The 23,153-nt window shown below is 40.6% G+C and overlaps 2 protein-coding genes across 2 annotated transcripts; both read left to right on the top strand.

Annotated features, from left to right (window-relative positions):
* The first annotated feature begins 2,090 nt into the window (after nt 1-2,090).
* On the top strand, nt 2,091-5,754 carry LOC115730335. Its single transcript, XM_030660974.2, has 5 exons — nt 2,091-2,328; nt 3,820-4,242; nt 4,615-4,689; nt 4,982-5,440; nt 5,522-5,754. The coding sequence occupies exons 1-5, from the start codon at nt 2,091-2,093 to the stop codon at nt 5,752-5,754; spliced, it is 1,428 nt and encodes a 475-aa protein (XP_030516834.2).
* Nucleotides 5,755-6,259: 505 nt separating this feature from the next.
* On the top strand, nt 6,260-21,583 carry LOC115730988. Its single transcript, XM_048279632.1, has 5 exons — nt 6,260-6,352; nt 6,866-7,296; nt 7,372-7,479; nt 11,198-11,204; nt 21,558-21,583. Exons 1-5 carry the CDS (start codon nt 6,331-6,333, stop codon nt 21,581-21,583), a joined length of 594 nt encoding a protein of 197 aa, XP_048135589.1. The 5' UTR covers nt 6,260-6,330.
* Nucleotides 21,584-23,153: the final 1,570 nt, after the last annotated feature.

Below are 23,153 nucleotides of genomic sequence, written 5' to 3'. Positions count from 1 at the left end.
ATTGAAAATCAAACCTAAGTTGCGAATTGGTAGGGCTTGGGAGAGTCCGTATTAGGTTAGTTAATTCATCTAATTAACCTAATAATCCATTAACCTAAAAATTTAATTTTTGGGTCGCGACAAAAGTAAATTAACATATCATTAAAAATTGATCACGTCGGTGCCGATCGCGCTACATGATCAATTTCTATCCAAAATTGGCCGAAAGAACTGAATTGACATAAATGCAAAAGATTTAGGACCGAATTGACATAAATGCAAAAGATTTAAGACTGAATTGGTACAAATGCAAAAGCCTTTTGACTAAATTGACAAAATGCAAAAGGTTTAAGACTGAATTGGCAAAAAAAGGGTACAAACTGAATTGACATAATTACAATAGGTTTATGACTTTGTTGATAATTATCCCACTGAATATATGGAAGTACCAACCGTGTGGGGGGGGGGAGCCTGCACATTCTTCTCTTTCAATATGAAGTGCCTGCAAATATGGGAGTTCATGTCTCTACAACCGAACCACCTATATCCGGTGTCCGATTTATTTTCTTGTTCTGTTTTTATTGTTCAATCGCTTGGTCCCGCGCAACAATTGGTATCGGAGCTGGGCTTGCTTGAGTTGAAGCGAATTAATAGCGACAAAAGAAGTAAAAGTGAAAATCGACGGATTTGAGGAGAAGGAGTTTGGTTTTTGGAAGATGCAGATTGAAGACTATCTATATCAGATGAAACCGCACTTGCCCTTGTCTAGGAGAAACCATAGACAATGAAGCGAGCTGGTTGAGAACTACTAGATAGACGAGCGATGGGTATTATTTGACAGACGTTGGCTCGTAACGCCGCGTTTAATATCATCAAAGAGAAGGGCAAGTGCAGTTTATTTTATGCGACATCTATTTAATTTGAAGATGAGCGAAGGTGTTTCGATTGATAATCATATCAATGAATTCAATGTGATCGTTAGTCAATTGAGTTCAGTTGATATTGACTTTGAAGATGAGGTATGTGCTTTGATTCTATTATCATCATTGCCTAATAGTTGGAATACTACTATTACTGCTGTTAGTAATTTCTCCGGGTCAACAAGTTTGACGTTTGATAGGATTCAAGATTTAATTCTAAGTGAGTACATTCATAGAAGAGAATATGTCGAATATGTATCTATTGCTTTAGTAGGAGAAAATAGAGAAAGAACTGGTACTCGTGTTAACAGAAGTAGTATGAATTTGAATAGACGCAATTAGTCTAGGACTAGTGGTGTTATCCGTTGGAACTATGGCAAGAGTGGGCATCTTAGAAGGAATTGCCTTAAGCTGAAAAACGAGAAAGGTAAGGAAATTAGAGTTGAATCCGCATATGATGTTGCAGCTGTGGCTGATAATTCCGATGGTGTCGATAGTGTCTTGTTTGTCACGGATGATTCATCATTTGATGGATAGATTATGGATTCTGGTTGTTCGTTTGACATTACACCAAATAGAAACTAGTTTACTAATTATCGGTACACGGGTAGTAGTAAAGTTCGGTTAGGGAACAACGCTGAATGCGATGTTGTGGGTGTTGAAGATGTCAAAATCAGAATACATGATAGTATTGTGAGGATATTGATTGGAGTAAGACACATTCCATAATTGAAAAAGAACTTAATTTCCTTGGGTGCCATATATTCAATTGGATGCATGTATTCTTCACAAGGTAGAGTTTTGAAAGTTGTTCGAGGTGCCTTGATAATAATGAAAGGAATCAAGCATGGTGCCATGTATGAACTTTAAGGTGAGACATTGACAAGTTTCGCTCCGGAGACGTCAGCATCTGTTCGAGAGTATAACAATTGCTCGAGGAAGACCTGGGTGTTTGTACCGATGCACAAGTTTGATGATGTTGTTAGGAACACACGATCGAGAGTTTTGATTGAGATGTAGGCTGGTAAGTTGATCAAGCATGTGCGAACTGATAGTAACATGGAGTTCTACTTGAAGCTGTTAAATAAATTCTGCATGAAAAAGGGCATAGTGAAACACCGCATTAGTGCCGATAAACCACAACAGTTTGTAGAATTGATGAGCAGAACATTACTAGAGACAACCCGTAAAATGATCTCTAGTGCTGGTATAGCTAGGAAAGTTCCAGCGGATGCGCTTAGTATGGGGAGCAACCTGGTGAACATATCTCCATCGGTTGCGATCAGATATCGGACTCTTGAAAAAGTGTGGTCAAGTAATATTGCTGATTATTCTATTTTTAGAATGTTTGGTTGCTCGTGTTATTATCAAGTAAGTGATGGTAAGCTCAATGTGAGGGAAATGTGCATATTCTATGGCCATGCACGAGGTGAGTGGGGCTATCGGTTGTGGTGCCCGAATATAAATTTCCTTATTCGCAGCAGAGAAGTTACTTTTGACAAGTCTCTAGTACATATGGCTAAGAGTGCTTGTGGTGGTATTAATAAGGATCCGGGAGGTGTTTAGCTTTAGGTAGAGTTGCAACTAGAAACTCTTGAGGTAGCGGGTACTAGCATGATAATCAACATAGATGGTGCTTGTAGCGAGGTGGAGCCTATAGAGTCAACGATTGTTGTAACTACTGATATTGACAAGGTACGTATTTGGTCTCCTAACGGATATGGATGCAACAGTAGTTTTGTTTTATCTGTGGCTAAAAAGCTTGTGTCGCAAAGTCCTTGTAGAGCGGTTAAAGGTGCATGTGCAGTTGGTGTTCTGATGAGATAGACGGTTATGTCAAAGTTCAAGCGCGGCTTGAACTTGGATGATGTCTGTGGCGGTTGAGCCCATTGGGGCTGTTGGGAGAGTAGCAATGGTGTTCGAATTTATCAATGAAGCGATTGTGACTTGGTTTTAACGTCGAGCCAAGGTGGAAATTGTTAAAATTATTTCTCAAGTTTGAGCCCAAAGTGAAAATTTGAATTTTGGAAATAAATAAATAAAGCCCGAAAGTTGGAATTTTGGTGGACATAAAAAATTAAGCAATTATGAAAAAAAGAAATATGCGGCATTATCTTTCCTTTTGCTATTGGAGACATGATCTACTTGTTTGAAAAATTCGGAAATCAGTTTTCGTGGTGTAGTTGGCAAGATAACAACCAAACAGTAAAGTCCAATGTGGACTTGGATTTCTTGGGCTGTTGGTTGATCAAAAACGTGGCAGAGACGTTTTTGTGAAGTTATCTGCATGAAGAACTTGAAGCGCCATCCTTAAACGAGTGCTTGGTATGGGTTTCTTTGTGGAATTGCATCAATAATTTCGTGTTCTAGTCGAAAAATTTTTGTGGTAAGAATTTATATTTTAATTCTTTTGCGAGATTGATAGATTATTTCGTGAGGAATTGGTGGCCAAAAACTGTGTGCGTTATTTGATGTAATTGGGGCTGGGAATGTTTGAGTGACTTGATTGTAGTTTGTAATCTTCGTGTATCGCTAGATTTATAGTAGAATTCGTTGCTGTTCTCCCCATGCACGTAGGTCTCTACTACCGAACCATGTACATCTGGTGTCTGATTTATTTTTGTCATGTCTTTATTGTTCGATCGCTTGGTTCCGCGCAATAGTTACATTGACAATGTGGCACAATTTTGACAAAATGGCAACCACTGAAGTCGACATTCGGGTGCGTTTCCTTCGGCCTGCACACCTCGTCCCATGTTAGGTCCAAGATTCGATTTCGATCACGCTTGAATAATGAAGTGCCAATGACTCTCGGTTCATAAGTAAACCAAAAAAGCTGTAGCTTTCGTAGCTGCAGTGAATTGCAGCGAGACAAGGGCTACTTCAAGTCTGCAGGAGAATCATTATTTAATCTGAGTAGAGATTGAGGACTCAAAAGGAGATGCTGAAGAGGGGAAGGGATATGCTGCTGGCAAAAAAATTAGTTGCGATGTAAGCAACGACATCATACGAAATCGCGAGAAGGCAAGAAAGTCACACATCCTTGTGGTGAGGAACTTTGGCAGCATTCAGCTACTTCCGTTTAAGATTATCTTCCCATATAAATTTCTTGCTTTCGATAGAGACTGCGGCATTGAGTCATCAAACTACAGCGGGAACTTCGGCTCTATGCGCAAGTTGATGTATAAGAAGAGAAGATCCAAGAGAAGACTCGACCACGTTAAAAAAAAAAAAACATACTTCTCTGCTTCAGATTTTGACATGCTCGCGGGATGGCACGGCAAAGAATCCTCCATGGACACCCAAGGCAGCTCGTTTTTGAGACCATTGCCACCATTGACAGGTATGTTCAGTTCTTTCTTTTGGTGTCCTGATTCGATCCCACAAGGCAATTCAGATTGATGACCAAGTATGAGCTTTAGCTGATCAATTGAAAAGTTGGACAAGTTTCGCTTTTTGTAGAAATTTCTACACCAAACATGTTTTTGTGACTATCACTCCTGTTGAAAACTTTTAATTTTTCACTCACCAAACATATTTTCAAGAAATTGCATATCTCGAAGAAAACTCATGATCTCCTAAGTTTAAATTTGATTTTTTTTTTGTTTGAAATTTTACTATCTAAGTTTTCATAAAGAAATTCCATACAATGAATGAGCCTCGTACTATTTTTTTCTAAAGTTATTTATGTTCGTTTCTTCTTTTGGTAACAAAGAGGTTCACGTAGACACGACTTCAGGAGGCAGGACAACTGATAAAGCTTCCCAAGACGGTTGCGGACCAAGCAAAGGTTTGTCATTCACCTTTTAATCTTCATTTGTCATAAATCTTATGTTCTATGTATTTGGCCTTTTTTTTTAATCTGAAAATGTTGAATTTCACAGTATAAAAATGCTGACATATGAGGTTAAACATAACATTTTCACAATTATCAAGATCTAAACGATATATTGACTAATTGTCGAGAAAGCCCCCAAAAAAAAAAATATTTTTCACTTCAAAAGGGTAATTGAAGGCCCTCATAGGAAAAGGTGTGCCGAGTAAACGAAACCCTGGGCACTTCTAATGTGCAATTTTTGTAGTCATGACAACGGCGGAGATCAATGAAAAGTATCGACCATTATTTGAAGCCGCCATGAAAGGCGATTGGAAAGCTACCGAGAAAATCCTCAACGAAGATCGCGAAGCAATGACGGCCAAAGTTATGACCATAGGAAAAACATCCACTACTTTGCTCGACGTAGCGGCTATGGCCGGACAAGATCGATTGGTCGAGAACCTGGTCAAGCGCTTCCCTCCTAAGTATAATGTTGCAATCCTCACGAGTGCCCTCTACCATGCTGCCCGAAGAGGAGGAATAAGAATGGTCGAGGCATTAGTAGATAGAGTTGATGCTAAATCTGAAAGCGCACGGCATGCCCTGTCGATGGCTGCTTCATATGCTCCTGTGCAAAGAGAGGTTATCTGGTACCTCGCCAGGCGTACAACATCTGCCCCAGATTATGGAACCATGTCCTGCCTTATCACGGCCGGCCATTTGGGTAGGATTTCGCACGCATTCATCTTATCTCATTTTCTTGATAGTTTTACTTGGATTGACCTTTTCCTTCGTGTCCCGGAAGACATAGGCTTGTATTTAGCTCGTCGGTACCCAGGCTTAGCGACATCCGAGGATACTGAAAACAGTAGCCTGTTGGGAGAGTTGGCGAAGATGAAATCTTGCTTCCGTAGCGGAGCTAGACTCCATTTTTGGGAAAAATCTATCTACAGATGTAGGTTCTTCTCGCGCTTTTTTGTTAGATATGTACAATTTGAGCAACTCTATCCACATGCTCTTGTCTGTTCCAATTTTTAGGTATCCCTCTATGCTTGGTGGGTACATCATTTGACAACTCCAAAGGCACGAAGATGGCTCGAGGTACGAAGGGGCCGGAAATATAAGATCAGGATCAACCTATGTCTTCCTCTTATCCAACTTAGTTAGATGAAACCAATCTTGATGCTAATTGTAACATTGATGCATTGCGCCGTTAGCGGGAATTGATAGTCCCATGAGCAATTCTGTTAATCTGCTTAATGGCTGGACTAACACGACAAAAAAAAAATAAAAACATATCATTCAGGATCCAATTGACAAAAAAGTTAAAGGGACAAGGACTGCACATTAATATCTGAATCATAATGTAGATCTGTAAGGTTATTCACAAGTCTTTAATGTCAAATTTGAGTAAGTCTTAATGTCAAATAGCCAAGTAGAATTATCTCAGAATTATAGACTTGGCTTTCAGGTCATAGAAGCATTATTAGATCTATTAATATGTACAGCTTTCACTTCATATGTGTGATATGTACAATTCATAATTTGCTGACATGATTCTTCTCTCCTTTTCGTGGTGGCAGCACTAACACTTAATTGGTTCAAGATATCACTATGCAATCTTCCACGAAATCAGGTACACAAAACTATCGTGGCATACAACTTTCTATTTCGTATCTCTTGCAAACAAAACCAAAAAAGGACCTTTTATCATCCATGGGTAGGGATCTCTAAATTTAAATTGTAAATCGATACTTTCAGTATATCCATATAGCTATTTGTATGTATCAGCTCTTGATGGTTCGATTCTAATTCAATTCAAAGTCTAAACGATATGTATCCATTAGGTGAATCCGTAATGATACTCAACTGAAAATAAATTTATCGATCTGTCACTGAATCTACCCTTTTTAAAAAAAGAACTTTTTTTTTTTTGGCTTATGTCTATGTTCATCGCTGGATCCATCTGTTCAAGTCATTTTCGATTTTCAAGCTAAATGAAGTTTGTTTTCTCAATGTATATAACCTACAGCCATTATTTTCTTATCAACTGCTATATTTGCATAAGAACATTGCACAATGTGAAAGCCTCTTTAAGCATTTTGATTCCTCATCGTTGGGAAAATTGCTTGTCTGATACTACATGCAGCACCTTTCATCAAAAGAATTGGAGAGTCGAAGTTGAGGCACAAATGCTCACTTGAGTTTGCAAATCTTGCTCTTGCCGAGAAGAAGGCTCGTATGAAAATGCCCGAAACACTCGAATTCTTATTGGCTTCAGGCATTGTCCTTGACGGTGCATCTCGCGGAATCTCTGAAATTGTCAGCTTATGTCTTAAGCATTTTCCAGAGTTGATGTGGGATGAAAGTTTTACAAACGAACTGATGAAAGAAATTGTGAGCGGACGACATGTTGAGTTATTTAGACTGGTGAACCCACACCACATTCCATATTTGACTAATGATACTTGGACCAAACATGGCCTGATGAAGGCTGTGACTGAATGGTCACCAAGGTGTGTAACCCCAGATGTTTCTGGAGCGGTTTTTCTTATGCAGAGGGAACTTCAGTGGTACAAGGTCGGTTCACCTTATTTGTTAGCCTTTTGTGCTCTTTAGTTTCATTTACATTGACAGGCATCATTTTTTTTAAAGGTTCTGGAAGATAGGTGCGATCCTTCTTCGAAAAGTCTACAATTGCTAGAAGATCCATTGATGAAAAAAAGGAGAAGGCAAAAAACATACTGGGAAGTGTTTGTAGAACAACGCCAAGATTTGCTCAAAGAGGCAGGGCAATGGATGAAGAGCACATCATCAACCTGTAGCATCGTCGCGACTATCACCATCTCGGTATCTTTCGCCGGGGCTTTTACGATACCTGGAGGTAACGACGGCAACACGGGGATCCCGATCTTTCTGGAGAAGCGCTCGTTCATTGTATTTGCGGTTGCAGACGCTCTCGCCCTCTTCTCCTCGGTCACTGCCGCCTTGATGTTTTTGGGCTATCCTAACTTCGCACTATGCGATTGAAGATTTCCTCCACTCACTACCGAGAAAATTAATACTGGGCCTCACTTTTCTCTTCCTCTCTTTGGCCTTTATATTAATGGCATTCGGCTCTTCTCTTACGATCGTCCTGAGCGAACGGTTGAAGTGGATTTACATCCCGATTACTTTGTTGGCTGCCTTCCCTGTCGTATTGTTTGCAATCCTACACCTTCCGTCGTGTGCTGAGATGGTTGAATCCACTTATCGGCCTCGCCTCTACCGTCGTGTGAAGTAGATTTGGAAATGATCTCTACTATTATTGAACAAGGACGCAGTTGATGTGATCTTTATTTGCACTTGTTACTATGCATGAAAAGTGAAAATATCATGGTGGTTACATGTTTCCACTGTCCCTACTTGCCTCTCATCCGATTCTTCAGCCTCGACCTCCGCCGTCTTAGCCACATCGGCCATCGATTAATTCTGCACTTTCGCGATTGTCATACTCCACTTCTTCTCCACCGTGTCCCTATCTACGCCGAACCCTTTGTGCTCCCTCTCCTGGCAACCGTGCAAAGTTGCGGGGGTATTCTGAGGAGGATTATGGGATCGAAAGATGCTGCAGAGAGGGTGAACAGAACGAAGCTTAAGCAAGAGAGCAGGAGATTCGGGAGTCAACAAGAACTTCTCAACTTCAATGCAGACATTTTTCACCTTCATCGTCTGTTGGATTTTATGGGGTGTACGATAAGTACCGTGGTCCGCCCATGTAGGCTACCACACCCCTTATAACATTAGATAACTGCTAAATGTAGTTACTCATTTTTTGAACGTGAATAAGAATGACGTTTCTTCATCAAACAGACGAAGGACTCTCTCGAGGCTGCATTGTGTACATTTAATCTGTGAAAATCCCCGGTGCGTTCGTTCTATGATGCATTTCTCCGATCAGTGATTCAAGATTGATTTTAGCGCTTGTTAATTCCGTGTAATCCGATGTGTATGTTTATGGGATCGGTTCCCTTCATCATCAACGTCGAATCTGAGGTTATCGATGTTCTAGAAAAATTCTGAAAAACCTATGTATGGTTCGAAGTGAGGGAGGGAGAATGGGATGTGATGGTGGCATTTTGTGGTGGTGCGAGAGAAAAATTGGGATCCCGTCCTTTCCTATTGATCGACGGTATGAATTGCACCCCCAACAATGCAAGCCTTTTCGTCTATTTATGTATGTTAATTTAAAAATATGTAGCAGCCAGTAAGTAAAGTTGAGTCTTTTGCAATTGATGAACCTCGTTAGGTTTGTGACTTAATATGAAGGGAGACATTTGTTACACGTTTTAATCGATGTGAAAACAATTAACCAAAAAGCTTCTTAAAAGTATTCTTTAGTTACAATTTCACGTTCATCTTCTATAAAAGTGATAATTGGTGCCACAGCTAACATGGCGCTTATATCTCAAAATATGCATCTCTATTATTGAAGTTGTTGTCCCATATCTTGACAACGGATTATATATGCTTTATATATTTATGCAATCTCCCTTCACCTATCAGCTTAAGCTTTTGGATTAAACTTTCTAACATGGTATCAGAGCCGGTGTTGTCCGCGATTGTGCGTCTACCCTCAATTAGTCAAATTTCATATGCCGTTCATAATCCGACCTGCACATGAGAGGAGATGTTGAAGTTGTTCCAGATCGCCCGACAACGGGTCCTATATGCTCTTTATATTCATGTGGTCTCCCTCCACCTATCAACTTAAGCTTTAGTTAGACTTTTTGTACTTAGAAGAAGATTTAATAATATTTTGTTTTGAATTTAACCTTTACAAAAGCTTGAAAATGTATTGTATTTTAGATGAATGTTTTTGTACATATTTATCTCTCTTTACAACTTCTATTTATAAGAAGTTAAGGATATAAACAAATCAACAATAAATCATAAAAAAATCAAGGAGTGATTGCAAGAGATCTGCTGAATATCGGGAGCGATTGCTGAATATCGAGAATGGTTGCTAGAGATTTGCTGAATATCAAATTCCAGATTTGATATCCTTTGACATCCCCGGCAAGTTGATGTGAGAGATCTCATAGTAAGCTTGTACCGCAATAGACGAACTCAAGTGGTAGATAGGGCTTTGGTGAAGATGTCCACGAGCTGATTTATGGAGGAGATGTACTGAACATGGAGTTAGTTCTGAACCACCCGTTCCCGAAGAAAATGATAGTCAATCTCAACATGTTTTGTTCGGGCATGAAAAATGGGATTACCAGTGAGGTAAATGGCCGAACTATTGTCACACCATAAGACAAGAGGACTTGGCAAGGAGGTATGGAGGTCGCGTAATAAGGCTTCTATCCATATGAGCTCGGCTGTTGTATCGGCTAGACACTTAAATTCCGCTTCGGTGCTAGAGCAAGCTACAGTCCATTGTTTACGGGAGCTCCAAGAAATAAGATTAGATCCAAGAAAGACACTATAACCACCAACAGGCCTACGAGTGTCATGGTCACAGCCCAACATGCGTAAGAGAAAGCATGTTGTTGACAAGTAGAGCTGCGAGTAAGCAAAATGCCACAATTAGTAGTACCACGCAAAATATGCTTAATGAAGTACCAATGTGCATCGGTGGGAGCATGCATGAACCGACATGCGGTATTAACCGCACGAGCAAGATTCGGCCGAGTGATGGTAAAGTACTGGAGAGCGCCAACAGTACTACAATACAAGGTAGGATCATGAAATAAAGCTCCGTGCTGCAGCAAAGGCGGGTCGGTACCAGCAACACAAAGAGTCGTGACCGGTCGGGTATCTTGCATATTGGTACGTTGAAGAATGTCATGTGCATACTTGTCTTGATGGAGCAGTAGACCTTTGTCGGTTCTTTGCAATTCAATGCCGAGAAAATAATGGAGCTCCCCGAGCTCCTTAATAGCAAATTCTCGTTGCGGGGATTTGATTAGAGCAGAAAAAGGCGCCGAGGGCAACCCGATTAAAATTATATCATCTACATATACTAAGAGAAAGACATTGTATGTTGCCGAGTGAAGCATAAATAAAGAGGAGTCAGCGTGAGATACTTGAAACCCAAGAGAGAGAAGAAAAGAACTTAGTTGTTGGTGCCATGCACGCGGTGCCTGTTTCAATCCATAAAGTGAACGTTGAAGATGGCATACATGGTGAGGATGAGTAGAGTTGATGAAGCCTAGAGGCTACTGCATATAAATTTCCTCTTCAAGATGACCATGGAGAAAAGCATTCTTCACGTCCAATTGTCGAAGCTGCCATCCTTGATTGAAGGCAAGAGAAATAACGGTACGAACCGTTACATGTTTTACCATTGGACTAAAAGTTTCATGGAAATCTACCCCTTCTTGTTGATTGAAGCCCTTGGCAACTAAGTCTTGTATCTTTCAAGGGATCCATCGGCCTTCAGCTTGACTCGAAATACCCATTTACAACCAATGGGTATGCACTGTTTCACCGGAGGTACAAGGGTCGAAGTCTGATTGTGCATCACGGCGGTGTATTCTTCATTCATAGCTACTCGCCATGTTGGATCTTTACTTGCTTGAGAGAAGGAAGTCGGTGTCGGTATTGAGGAAGCTTCGGATTGCACGGTGTAGAATTTTATGCAAAAAGAAAGAAGTTTTTGGAATGGATTGATGATCATTCTTAGAGCATCATCCGGTATTTATATTAATAGGAGAATCAATCACGTACAATAAAATCCCTAACAATGTAACAATCAAATCCCTCAAAATATGAAATTCCATTAACTAGCCCACTAATCATGGAATTTATGATATTCCATCAATTAGCCCACTAATTGTGGATCTAATTCTAGAACAAATATTACAACACCCCCCCTCAAGTTGGCGCATGGATGTCGCACATGCCCAACTTGGACACATGATAATCAAATACTCGCTTGCTCACCGCCTTAGTGAATATATCTGCGGTCCGTTCCGAGGATTGAACAAATGGAGTACAAAATTCTCCTGTATCAAGTTTTTCCTTGATGAAGTGTCGGTCAATTTCCACATGCTTAGTCCTATCATGCTGGACAGGATTATGTGAAATACCGATAGCAGATTTACTATCGGAGTAAATCATTAATGGCTTCTGAAATTGGAATCCCGGATCATCCAAAAGTTTTTGAACCCATAATAATTCACACATGCCCCGAGCCATAGAGCGGAATTCAGCCTCTGCGCTTGATCTAGCAACAACGTCTTGCTTTTTGCTTCGCCAAGTAACTAGGTTACCTCCAACATAAGAATAATAACCTGAAGTAGATCGCTTGTCATCCACACTACTAGCCCGATCTGCATTAGTAAATGCCTCAACCTTCAAATGACCATGGTTCCCAAACAATATACCTTTACCCGGTGTGCCTTTCAAGTAACGAAGAATGCGAGTCACAACATCCATATGAGTAGTATACGGATCATGCATGAATTGACTTACAAGATCGATCGCATAGGCAATATCGGGGCGTGTATGAGAAAGGTAGATGAGCTTTCCAACAAGTCTTTGATATCTTTCGCGATCTACCGGCTCCCCTGTCTTGGCTCGAATCTTTGCGTTTGAATCAAGTGGAGTATCAATAGGTTTACATCCAAGCATTCATGTCCGAGATAGAAGATCAAGTATGTACTTACGCCGACATAGGAAGATCCCATGTGAGGAGCGAGCTACTTCAATTCCAAAAAAATATCGCAGTTTTCCAAGATCTTTAATCTCAAATTCCTTTCCCAATGCATTCTTCAATCTAATGATTTCACTACCATCATTTCCAGTCACCACAATGTCATCCACATACACAATTAAGAAAGTTGAGAGAGAACCACTACGACGAATGAACAAGGTGTGATCAGCATTACTCTGGGTGTATCCCTAAGCTCGCATAGCTTTGGTGAACCCGCCAAACCAAGCCCGAGGTGATTGTTTAAGCCCATATAAAGAACGTTTGAGATGACAAACCTTTCCAACGGTAGTGCTATCTACAAAACCTGGTGGAATGTCCATGTACACCTCCTCATCAAGTTCTCCATGAAGAAACGCATTCTTCACGTCCAATTGTTGAAGGTCCCATCCATAACTTGCGGCACATGATATAAGAATCCTTACTGTATTCATCTTTGCTACAAGGGCAAACGTTTCTTGATAATCAACACCTGCAGTTTGAGTGAATCCCCGGGCCACTAGTCGAGCCTTATACCTATCCACAGTTCCATCAGCATTTTGCTTGATTGCATAGACCCATTTGCACCCCACTGTTTTCTTCCCGGGAGGGAGGGGCACCAAATTCCAAGTTTGATTTTTCTTCAAAGCCTCCATTTCCTCTAACATGGCATCTTTCCATTTTTTTTGTTGAATAGCAATCGGCCAAGTATTAGGAATAGACACAGAGTCTAAAGAAGAAACGAACGACGAATATGATGGAGAAAGAACAGAATAGGAAGTATATTCATCGATAGGATACCGAGGCTTACCAACACAAGACCGTTTACCTTTACGAAGAGCAATTGGAGTTGTTTCATCCTCAATATTGTTGTTATCGATAGGACTAGGCTCTGGCGGTGTTGTATTGGATTCCGGTATTGCCTGTGAAGACTCACCAGGAGGATTACCGGGCATAGCAGCCTGTTTACGAGAATAAACATGTAAATAATCTCTTTGAACAGGTGAAACCTCTTCCGGGGTTACACTTTGATTCACAATAGGCTCCTCTATCTGCTCCGTTGATAATGGCACCGAGAGCTCAGGGAATGGTTCAATAAATGTCGAACTAGATATCTCGGAGAGTGGATTATCGAAAAAAGCTTCAGACTCATTAAAGATAACATCTTTGGAGACATAAAACTTGCGAGTGGATGGATGATAACACCTATAGCCTTTTTGGGAAGAGGAATAACCTAAGAAAATGCACTTAAGACTCCTAGGAGACAATTTACTCTTCACTTGATGATCTCTAACAAAACAAACAGACCCAAAGATTTTTGGTGGGAGGATAAATGTATTTTTCCCAGTCAATACATAAATTGGGCTTTTATTTTGCAGAACCCTGGATGGCATACGATTAATTAAGTAAGCAGTTGTAAGAACAACTTCACTCCAATAGGATGGTGGGACATGCATTTGAAATAAAAGAGAACGTGCAACTTCAAGAAGATGTCTATTCTTTCGCTCTGCCACACCATTTTGTGCGGGGGTATCCACACAACTAGTTTGGTGGAGAATACCATGCTCTCGTAAAAAAAATTGAAAGGAAGAGGCACAATATTCTCTACCATTATCCGTTCGAAGAGCCTTAATGGTAGCATTAAACTGGGTTTGAATTATTTTGAAAAAGGTTTTGAAGGCCTCGAAAGCATCACTTTTATGTCTAAGTAAAAAAATCCAAGTTGCTCTACTATAATCATCAATAAAGGTCACAAACCAATCACACCCAAGAATAGATTTAACAGGAGAAGGACCCCAAATATCAGAATGAACCAAATCAAATGAAACGAGACTTCTATTATTTGACTCGGATAAATAGTTCTAGTCTCGCTTAGAATAAGCACAAGTATCACAGAAAAACCGATGATCTTTAACTTGATTCTTTAAACTAGGAAAACATAAATAGAGAGTATGAAGTGGTGGATGCCCCAAACGTCGATGCCATTGTCGCAAAGAAGAAATAGCAGCCGAATTGGAATCTACAGTGCTAGCCTGGATAGGTGCTGCCGGTGATCCATCTAGCCAGTAAAGTCCATCACGTACACTACCACTGCCAATCTTCACCCCCGTCACCAAGTCCCGAAAGACACAATATGTAGGATAAAAGATTACTTTGCAATTGAGATCTCGAGTAAGACTACTAATTGAAAGTAATTGATTTGGAAATTTAGGAACATGAAGAACCGAATATAATATCAAGGATGGAGTGCAAGAAATTGATCCCTTTCCCGATATAGGAGAAAAAGATCCATCGGCTATCCTAACTTTGTCACGTCCGGGACATGGTTTATATGATTCAAACCGACCCGAACATCCTGTCATGTGATCAGAAGCTCCCGAATCTATGATCCAAGGAGATGAATGGGAAGATATACCCGAAAAAGGATGAATAGTAGAAGAAATGACAGATGCACTAGATGCCACATGAGAGGAATTAGGACCCTTCAGATTAATCATATCCTTGATAATTTGATGTATCTCCTCTTTGGTGACAAAATTCCCAATATCACTAGGACTTGCGGACTCAGAACTAGCTGGCCCAACCACCTCGGCTTCATGAGCTTGTGAACAACCCTTATTCACACCTTTTCCCTTGCCGATTCCCGGTGGTTTTCCATGAAGTTTCCAAGATCGCTCTCCGATATGATAAGGTTTACCGTAATAATCACAGCGAATAGAAGACTTATCTGTTGATCGTGGGATATGAATTTGAGAGGATCTCAACGTGGAAGACATGATAAGAGCCGAACGGTTAGGAGCAGGAGTAGGAGTTATAGAATATAAGCGCTGCCGGTTATCTTCCTTATGGACCAAGGCATAGGCCTGCTGAAGGGTAGGAAGAGGATCTTTTTGCAAAATGTTTTGACGCACAATATCAAATTCCGGATTCAAACCCATAAGAAATTGATATACACGTTTCTTATCTTCTTTTTGTTGAAGTCGAACAACGACATCCGCAGCAAGTCCCTCATAAGTGTCATCATAAACCTCCAACTCCCGACACAAAGTACATAGTTCTGAAAAATAAACACTAACGGACATACCTCCCTGTCGAAGTTCCCGGATCTTCTTCATCAATTCATAAATCCGAACATCATTTCCTGTCTCGGAATAGGTATCCTTAACCGATACCCAAATATCCCGTGCTGTCTGCATAAAAACATATTGTTTACAAATACCATCAGTCATATGATTCAAAAGAAATGCCTTTACAGAGGCATCTTCAGCCAACCATCTCGAGAGGGCCATCGGAGGAGTAGTAGGTCTTGGTTTCTCCCCCGTGAGAAAACCAGTACATTCTCCCGATGCAATACTGATCATCATAGATTGTGACCAAAGTAGGTAATTAAGGCCATCAAACTGAACCGAACCAAGGGGGAAGAGAATTTTTTCATATTTCCGCCCGGTTTCAGAAGTAAGAGAATCGACCTTATCACCAGAATTTTCCGACATCACTGCTAAATGACAATAACTCGAGATGGAAGAAAAAAAAGATTATGATCTGATTAGATCATAAAAGTGACCTCTATAGGCCGAGGTTAGGCCAAAAAATAAAAGAGAGCGAGATCAACTAAGAGAGTTGTAGGCTTCGGCAAAGAGATGTGGTGGAAGATGTGGTGATGGTGATGGTGATGGTACAACAATGGAGAAGTTTAAGATGGGAACCAGAAAACTAGCTTTGATACCATGTAGAATTTTATGCAAAAAGAAAGAAGTTTTTGGAATGGATTGATGATCTTTCTTAGAGCATCATCCTGTATTTATATTAATAGGAGAATCAATCACGTACAATAAAATCCCTAACAATGTAACAATCAAATCCCTCAAAATATGAAATTCCATTAACTAGCCCACTAATCATGGAATTTATGATATTCCATCAATTAGCCCACTAATTGTGGATCTAATTCTAGAACAAATATTACAACACACGGCATAAGTGTGATCAGCCAGAAGCTGACGCCGTGCCAAAGTTCCATCCTGCAGCCTTATCACCATAGGATGAGATGAGGCAGCTGGTGGTGAAGGAGAGGTGGAGGTGCTGTCACTGTCGAGTCTATCATTAGTAGTGGGTGGAACCGCGGGCAAAGATGATTCCGATTTTGAAAAAGGTGTTGGAGAATTTTGCTTAACCTATACAGGAGAAAGAAAATTAGTCGGGGCAGTAGAGATGCGCTCTATTGACTGAGGTTGTTGCACGTTGTTGTTCAAAAATAGAGGGAGCATAACACATTTTGGAGCCGCAACAATGGTTTAACAAGTATCCGTTGGACCAGAGGTAGCAAAGGGAAATAATTGCTCATCAAAAATTGCATCGTTCGTGATGTAGATGCGACGATCTCTTAGAGAATAACAATGGTAGCCCTTGTTGCCCGATGGATATCCTAGAAGAATGCATAAATGAGATCTGGATTGGAGCTTGTTCTTTGCATAAGATCGAAGATTGGGAAGACCACATACCCGAAAATCTTGAGGTGCTGAATAGAGGGAACAGCTTTATGAAGTGTCTCCCATAGTTTTCGGTTCTGTAGAACTAGTGTCCGCAGCCGATTGATAATATGTATTGCAATCTCAAATGCAAAATCCCAGAAGCGAAGCGGCAAGGAAGCATGGTTAATCATTGAAAGGCCCATTTCAACAATATAGCGATGCTTTCTCTCGGCTGTGCCATTTTGATGATGTTGATGAGGACATGAGGTCCTTTGACGAATGCCACGATCCTGTGATAAACGTTGAAAAGAGGCCGAGAGAAATTCACGTGCACAGTCACACTGAATGGCTTTGACCGTGGTGGAAAATTGATTTTCCACAAAATTGAGGAACACGGAGAAAATGGAGAGGAATTGATCACGAGATTGCAACAAGTATAGCCATGTAAATTTGGAATAGTCACCAACAAAATAAATATAATACCGATTATTAGATTTAGAGGTTGCAGGAGTAGCTGGACCCCATACGTCAAAGTGAATTAACTGCGACGGAAAGGTAGACCTATGATGGGTGGGTGCATGAAATTCACTATGACTCTTACTAGACATACACGCAGGGCACAGTGAGATTGCCACCGGCGATTTATTTAGGACTTGACAAACAACTGGGAAGGCGACATGACCAAGTCGGTTGTGCCACAGATGAACAAGATCGGTTGCAGAGGCTTAGAACACGGACGGAGATGACGATTGTGGAGAAGACGCTCGAATGAAATAAAGATTGTGATCAGTTTCGCCTTGAAGTAGAGTCCTCCCCGTATGACGACACTTCATAGAAAAGGAGTTTGGTGAGAATAGGAAATTACAGTTGTTTTCTTTACAAAACTGACATACAGATAGCAAATTCTTTTTGATTGTGGGAACAACGTGAACATTAGACATACGAAAATGAGGAGAAACATAGCTACCTGTGTGAGTAATGGGTAGATGGGACCCGTTACATATGGTGACTTGCTGGGATCCAAAATAAGGCTGAACATTAGACAGACCAGAAGGATTATTTGTCACATGGTAGGTAGCACCAGAATCAGGATACCAGGATTCACTGGAGAAGATGGAAGGTGGAGGAGGAATTTCAGCCAAGTTCAGTTGAGGAGAAAATTCGGATGGTGGCTATTGAAGATATCTGTCACGGCAAACATTGGCACTGTGATCGTGTCTATTACAAATTTGACACCGAAGATTGCTTCGTCTCTCACTCTGGTTGTTGCCAAAAGGCGGATTGAAATTGGTGTTGAGATTCCAATTGTGATGTTGCTGGCCAGCCCCTCGATAATTTCTGTCTCTTTCTTCTTGACTCCGATTTTGGAAAGAATGCCCATTACCTCGAGAATATTTGACAGCATGTTGTTGTCGTGATCTTTGAGGTTGTGAGGAAACCATTGTAGATCCATCAAAGTGTGCAGCAAATGCAGCCGGTGGAGCAACAGTAGACTCCATGAGGTCTAAGCGTGCTTCATGGGACAATATGAGACCGTGAAGGGCATCTCTAGTCATTGTTTGATTTTGAGTTTGCACTGATATGGATACTGCATGGCTTTGATATTCAGCTCCCAATCCACGAAAAATGTGAGTTTGATACTCATGAGAGGAAATAATCTCGCCAATCGAAGCGAGTTAGTCTACAAGAACAGTGCTTGTTTAAGAAATTCCATAACCGTTTGGTTACCTTTCCGAAGAGCTTGCAGCTGCATTCTAAGATGAGTTGCTCTAGCAAGATATTGAGCAGCATAAGATGTACCAAGGAATTCCCATGCTTCTGCGGATGTGTTGAAATTCGAAAGCTGGCCGACGATGGCGTCGGATGTTGTGCTAAGAATCCACCCAAGTGCGATTTGATCGCATGTTACCCACTCGTCATATGCTAGGTTCGGAATAGTGGTGGTGGTTCCATCTATGCTGTTTGCACAATTTGGCTAGGTGGACATATTGAAGATCCTCCCACAATTGGTAGTAGTTTGCTTGCTTGAAGACACAGTAATAGGCGTGCCCTTCAAATAACATAATTGTTTCCTGTGAGCTGAATAGGAGATGGAATTTGCAGGAATTCCAGTGGCTGTGGATCCAACTACCTGGGTTGTTAAGCCAGGGATGGTACTCAAGATCGAAGCAGATGTTGAAGAAGGCGAGGATGCCATTTGAGAATAAAAGAAAGCTTTCGCTAGAAAAGGTCTGATACCATGTAAAAGCTTGAAACTGTATTGTATTTTAGATGAACGTTTTTGTACATATTTATCTCTCTTTACATCTTTTATTTATAAGAAGTTAAGGATATAAACAAATCAACAATAAATCAGAAAAAATCAAAGAGTGATTGCAAGAGATCTGCTGAATATCAGGAGCGATTGTTGAATATCGAGAATGGTTACTAGAGATCCGCTGAATATCAAATTCCAAATTTGATATCCTTTGACAACCTTTTTTCTTGATAAAAATCTAAGTTATTAAATACTTGAATTTTTATTCAAAAAAGAAAACTACTAATATGTTTGGCTTGCGCCGGAGATATAGGTGCATGTTTTTTTTTTTTTTTTGTTCTTATGACCCAATTCTAGACTTGACTCGCATAGAAACTAAACCGGAGAATCGAGCAAGTTCACCTAGACGTGTGTGGTTTTTACTTCTTCGCATCCATGGCCTAGCGATTCCATCGTCGGACAAAAAAAAATTTGTGAATTGGGCAGGGAGAGAGGAGGTGTGAAAGAGGAGAAATAGACACGGGTGGGTGGTGAACTTGCTCGTGTATTACGAATTTGATTTGCGTCGGTGTTCACAGTTTAGTTACTCAATATGGCAATGTATGTGCAATTTCAAAGAGTTCTTCGTCTTTTAAGGAATACAAATAAAATAAACACACAAAAAAAAAAATTGAATGGTTGGTTCCGGGTTGATCCTGGAATCGGATCAGACTCGCAAGGTCAATCCCTAGTCCCAAAGATTGGCGACCAACATTGTGCCGGTTGATCCCAGAGTTAGGTGTTTAACTGGCTCAATCGGGATCATGCTCACCGTAAATTCGGAGTCTTTCGACATATTGCCAGAGGATTTCGAAGAGAAGCTGCGACCGACATTTCCAAAGCCAAGCCCAATGGCTCTAACATCCTCATGGTGTACATCAGATACTTAAAATCTCCAAAATTGTCCAGTTTAACTTTCATTTTTCTGTTCCGACCAAAAAAAAAAAAACACTTTCATTTTTCTCTCGGGGAGAACTCAACTTCAACATCAGAAGAAACAAAAGAAGAGGAACGGTGACAATTAGCACCAATTTTATCCAGTGCTATATGACTCCTATAGCAAACCATCCTATATGTACAGTCTCCTAAATGAAAACTAAGACATTGTTACAAGTATTAAACCAAAATCAAAATACAGTCAAGACAATCCGATAAAGATAACGATCATCAGACATCGACTTTGAGTTTTAAGAAGATTTATTATGTACATCGACCTCTTTAAATCAAGCTTTTCGAACTTCGCCAATGGCTCTGCTTTTTGGGGTTTGGCGAAGAGATATTCAACTCGATCTTCAGACGAACCACTTCGAATCTCTCTCTACATCTCGAGAGTTAAGTCGCCGGTATGTAATGGTATTTGATATGGACGTGCTTGATCTCAAATGAAAAATTAAGACTTCTATGACAATGTCCACACAAGCTTGTTATGACAAAAGACCGTCCTTGGACACTTCAACTCATGTCGGAAAATGTTACAAGTATTTGCGAAAACCACGAACCATGAGCAATATTCCCAGACACAGTAAAGAAGACAGGAGGACCACATGAGCGGGTCTGAGCAATCAATTTTCTTCTTAGGCCCGACCTATCCTATCGAGATACGATCGATTTCATATGGAATATTCGATAATTTTAAGGTGTGAGCGGACCCCTGGCAAAATTCTTTTGGTCCAGTGCTAGATCCGACCCTCCCATTGATCAAGCGTAGCAGTAATATATGTTGACAATGCCACAGCTTTTTATTTCGTAGAAGAGCAGATCGGGATGAAATGGCGAGTTGACTCACTAAAATCGCTGAGTCGACTAGTACAGGATTTAGAAAAATTCATCGTCCGAAAAAATATTATATGTCATTCATAATATAATATATTTCATTAATCAATTATTTCAAGCGATACAAACGATTATTTAAAAAAAAAATTCCAATCATTCATTTTACAGATTACTGATCTTACAAGCCCATTATCAATATGAAAATTGGAACAAGTTATGATGCTAACTTGCTGAGGAATCTGAATGCCTGTGCCATAGCTGCAAACTTTTAAAATTATACATCTCTATGTTTTGTTTTTTAATTTCAAAATAGGGCTCAAATCATCTGCAAGGCCGAGATCGGCTATTGTCTACTGCTCTCCAGAGGCGCAAATGACAACCATTCTTTTCCCGGCTCTATTTCGGACTGGAGATAGATTTTTCTATCCATGGATGAGTTTCTAAGCAGAGATACGCATTTGGCCAACACAAAAGTTCTGTTCTCAGAACAAAAATTCGTTTAATACTAGCATAAAATTTCTATGATTAGGAAATCGGCAACTAGCCAACCGAAGATCGGTAGACGGCAACGAGCGAACAAAAACCAGCGATCGGCGGCTTGCGAAAGGTGTACGATGAACAGTGGCCAGCGACCGACAACACATGTGATTGGCAGCCTACAAACGGAGACCACCGAACGGTGATAGGCGGACAGAGACCAACAATCGGCGGCAGGGATGTGATAGAGGCCATTGGTGGCGACCCTGGCGGTTAGTGAATTGCAATCGGCAAACTAGCGAAGGGCGGCCGGAGACTAGCGGACAACAACGAGAGGACAGAGACTAGCGCCAACAAACGACGGATTGGGAATGGCAACCGGCTAACGGTGACCGACAATTGGAGGACGACGGCTAGCCAAAAGAGAATGGCCGTCGGTGAATGGCAAATGGCTACCGGCGGATGGTCTCCAGCTATGGATGGCAACCGGTGGCCGGACTAGAGACCCGCGGTCGAGGACCTAAGATCGACGGGACCGACAACTGGCGGATGGTGACCGACATTAGGAAGGCAAGAGAAGGAGACTTCATGCGAGAGAGAGGGAGTAAGCAATAAGAAAGTTCTTATTTCTATTTATGTTCCAAAAATAAAAAGTAGAAAATTTCTACTTCTTATTTCTATTCCAAACCTATTTACGGACAAAAAACTTATCCCGAAAATATAAAAATGAAATTGCTTTACCAAACTAATTTTTTTCCAAACCTGTTCCTAGAAATGGAAAAATAAAAAAAAATATGAAAATAGAACTATTGTCATGTACGCCTTAGGTGGCGCTTATTTGTAAGTTATTTTTTTAGGTGCATTGTAGGTCTAGTAACATTTTTTTTCCTATGCTTCTTTCATCCCTTTGGGGAAAATTGCCAAAAATAAAGTCTTAAATAAATTACAATTGTGGTAAATCAGTCCTAAACATTTTTCTTTGACAATTCAATCCTAAATCTTTTTATTTAAGCCAATTCAGTCCTTCCAAATAATTTGGCCGGAAATCGCTATCGTTGTGGAGCCGAAATTGACATGGCAATTTTAATAGTATCTTAATTTTTTTTTATTTACTATTTCTTTTTTTTTCCTTTTTATTTTCTTTTCCTTCACCTCTTTCTCTAGTCGAGCAGATCCGACAACCGGCGGGAGGCTCGCTCACCCACATCCGGCAAGGGCAAGCCTACCCGGCCCCTAGGAGAGGTCGCCCGGCCACCGGCGAGGTCGTCTCGCCATCATTGGGTCATCGAGGTCCTTCGATCGGTTGGAGGAAAAGGGGAAGAGATTAAAAAAAAAGAGAAAGAAAAGAAAAAAATCAAAAAATAAAAAAATCTAAAAGTTATTAAAAATGACCACGTCGGCATCGGTTACGCCATATCAGCGATTTCAAGTCAAAATTAATCGAAATGACTGATTGGCAAAAAAAAAAAAAGTAAAAATTGAATTGGCACAATTACTATAGATTTAAAACTTTTTTTTTTTTACAATTATCCCCATCCCCTCCCATTGATATTGTTTCCCATCATTTCAACCAGGTTGCTTGCCGTCGCCCCTCCGGCCACCACCGACGGCTCTCTTTCTCTCCGTCCCTTGTGTTCTGATTAATTGAAGGAGGAGCCAAACACCCGGTGGTCAAGGTCGTCAACGTCAACTCGGGGTTCAAAGGTCATTGATTGCCAACGTCCCCAACAATTTCCAAGAC

Source organism: Rhodamnia argentea, chromosome 5, assembly GCF_020921035.1.
Source record: "Rhodamnia argentea isolate NSW1041297 chromosome 5, ASM2092103v1, whole genome shotgun sequence".
NCBI classification, from domain to species: domain Eukaryota; kingdom Viridiplantae; phylum Streptophyta; class Magnoliopsida; order Myrtales; family Myrtaceae; genus Rhodamnia; species Rhodamnia argentea.
This window is presented reverse-complemented; position numbering and strand designations above follow the sequence as displayed.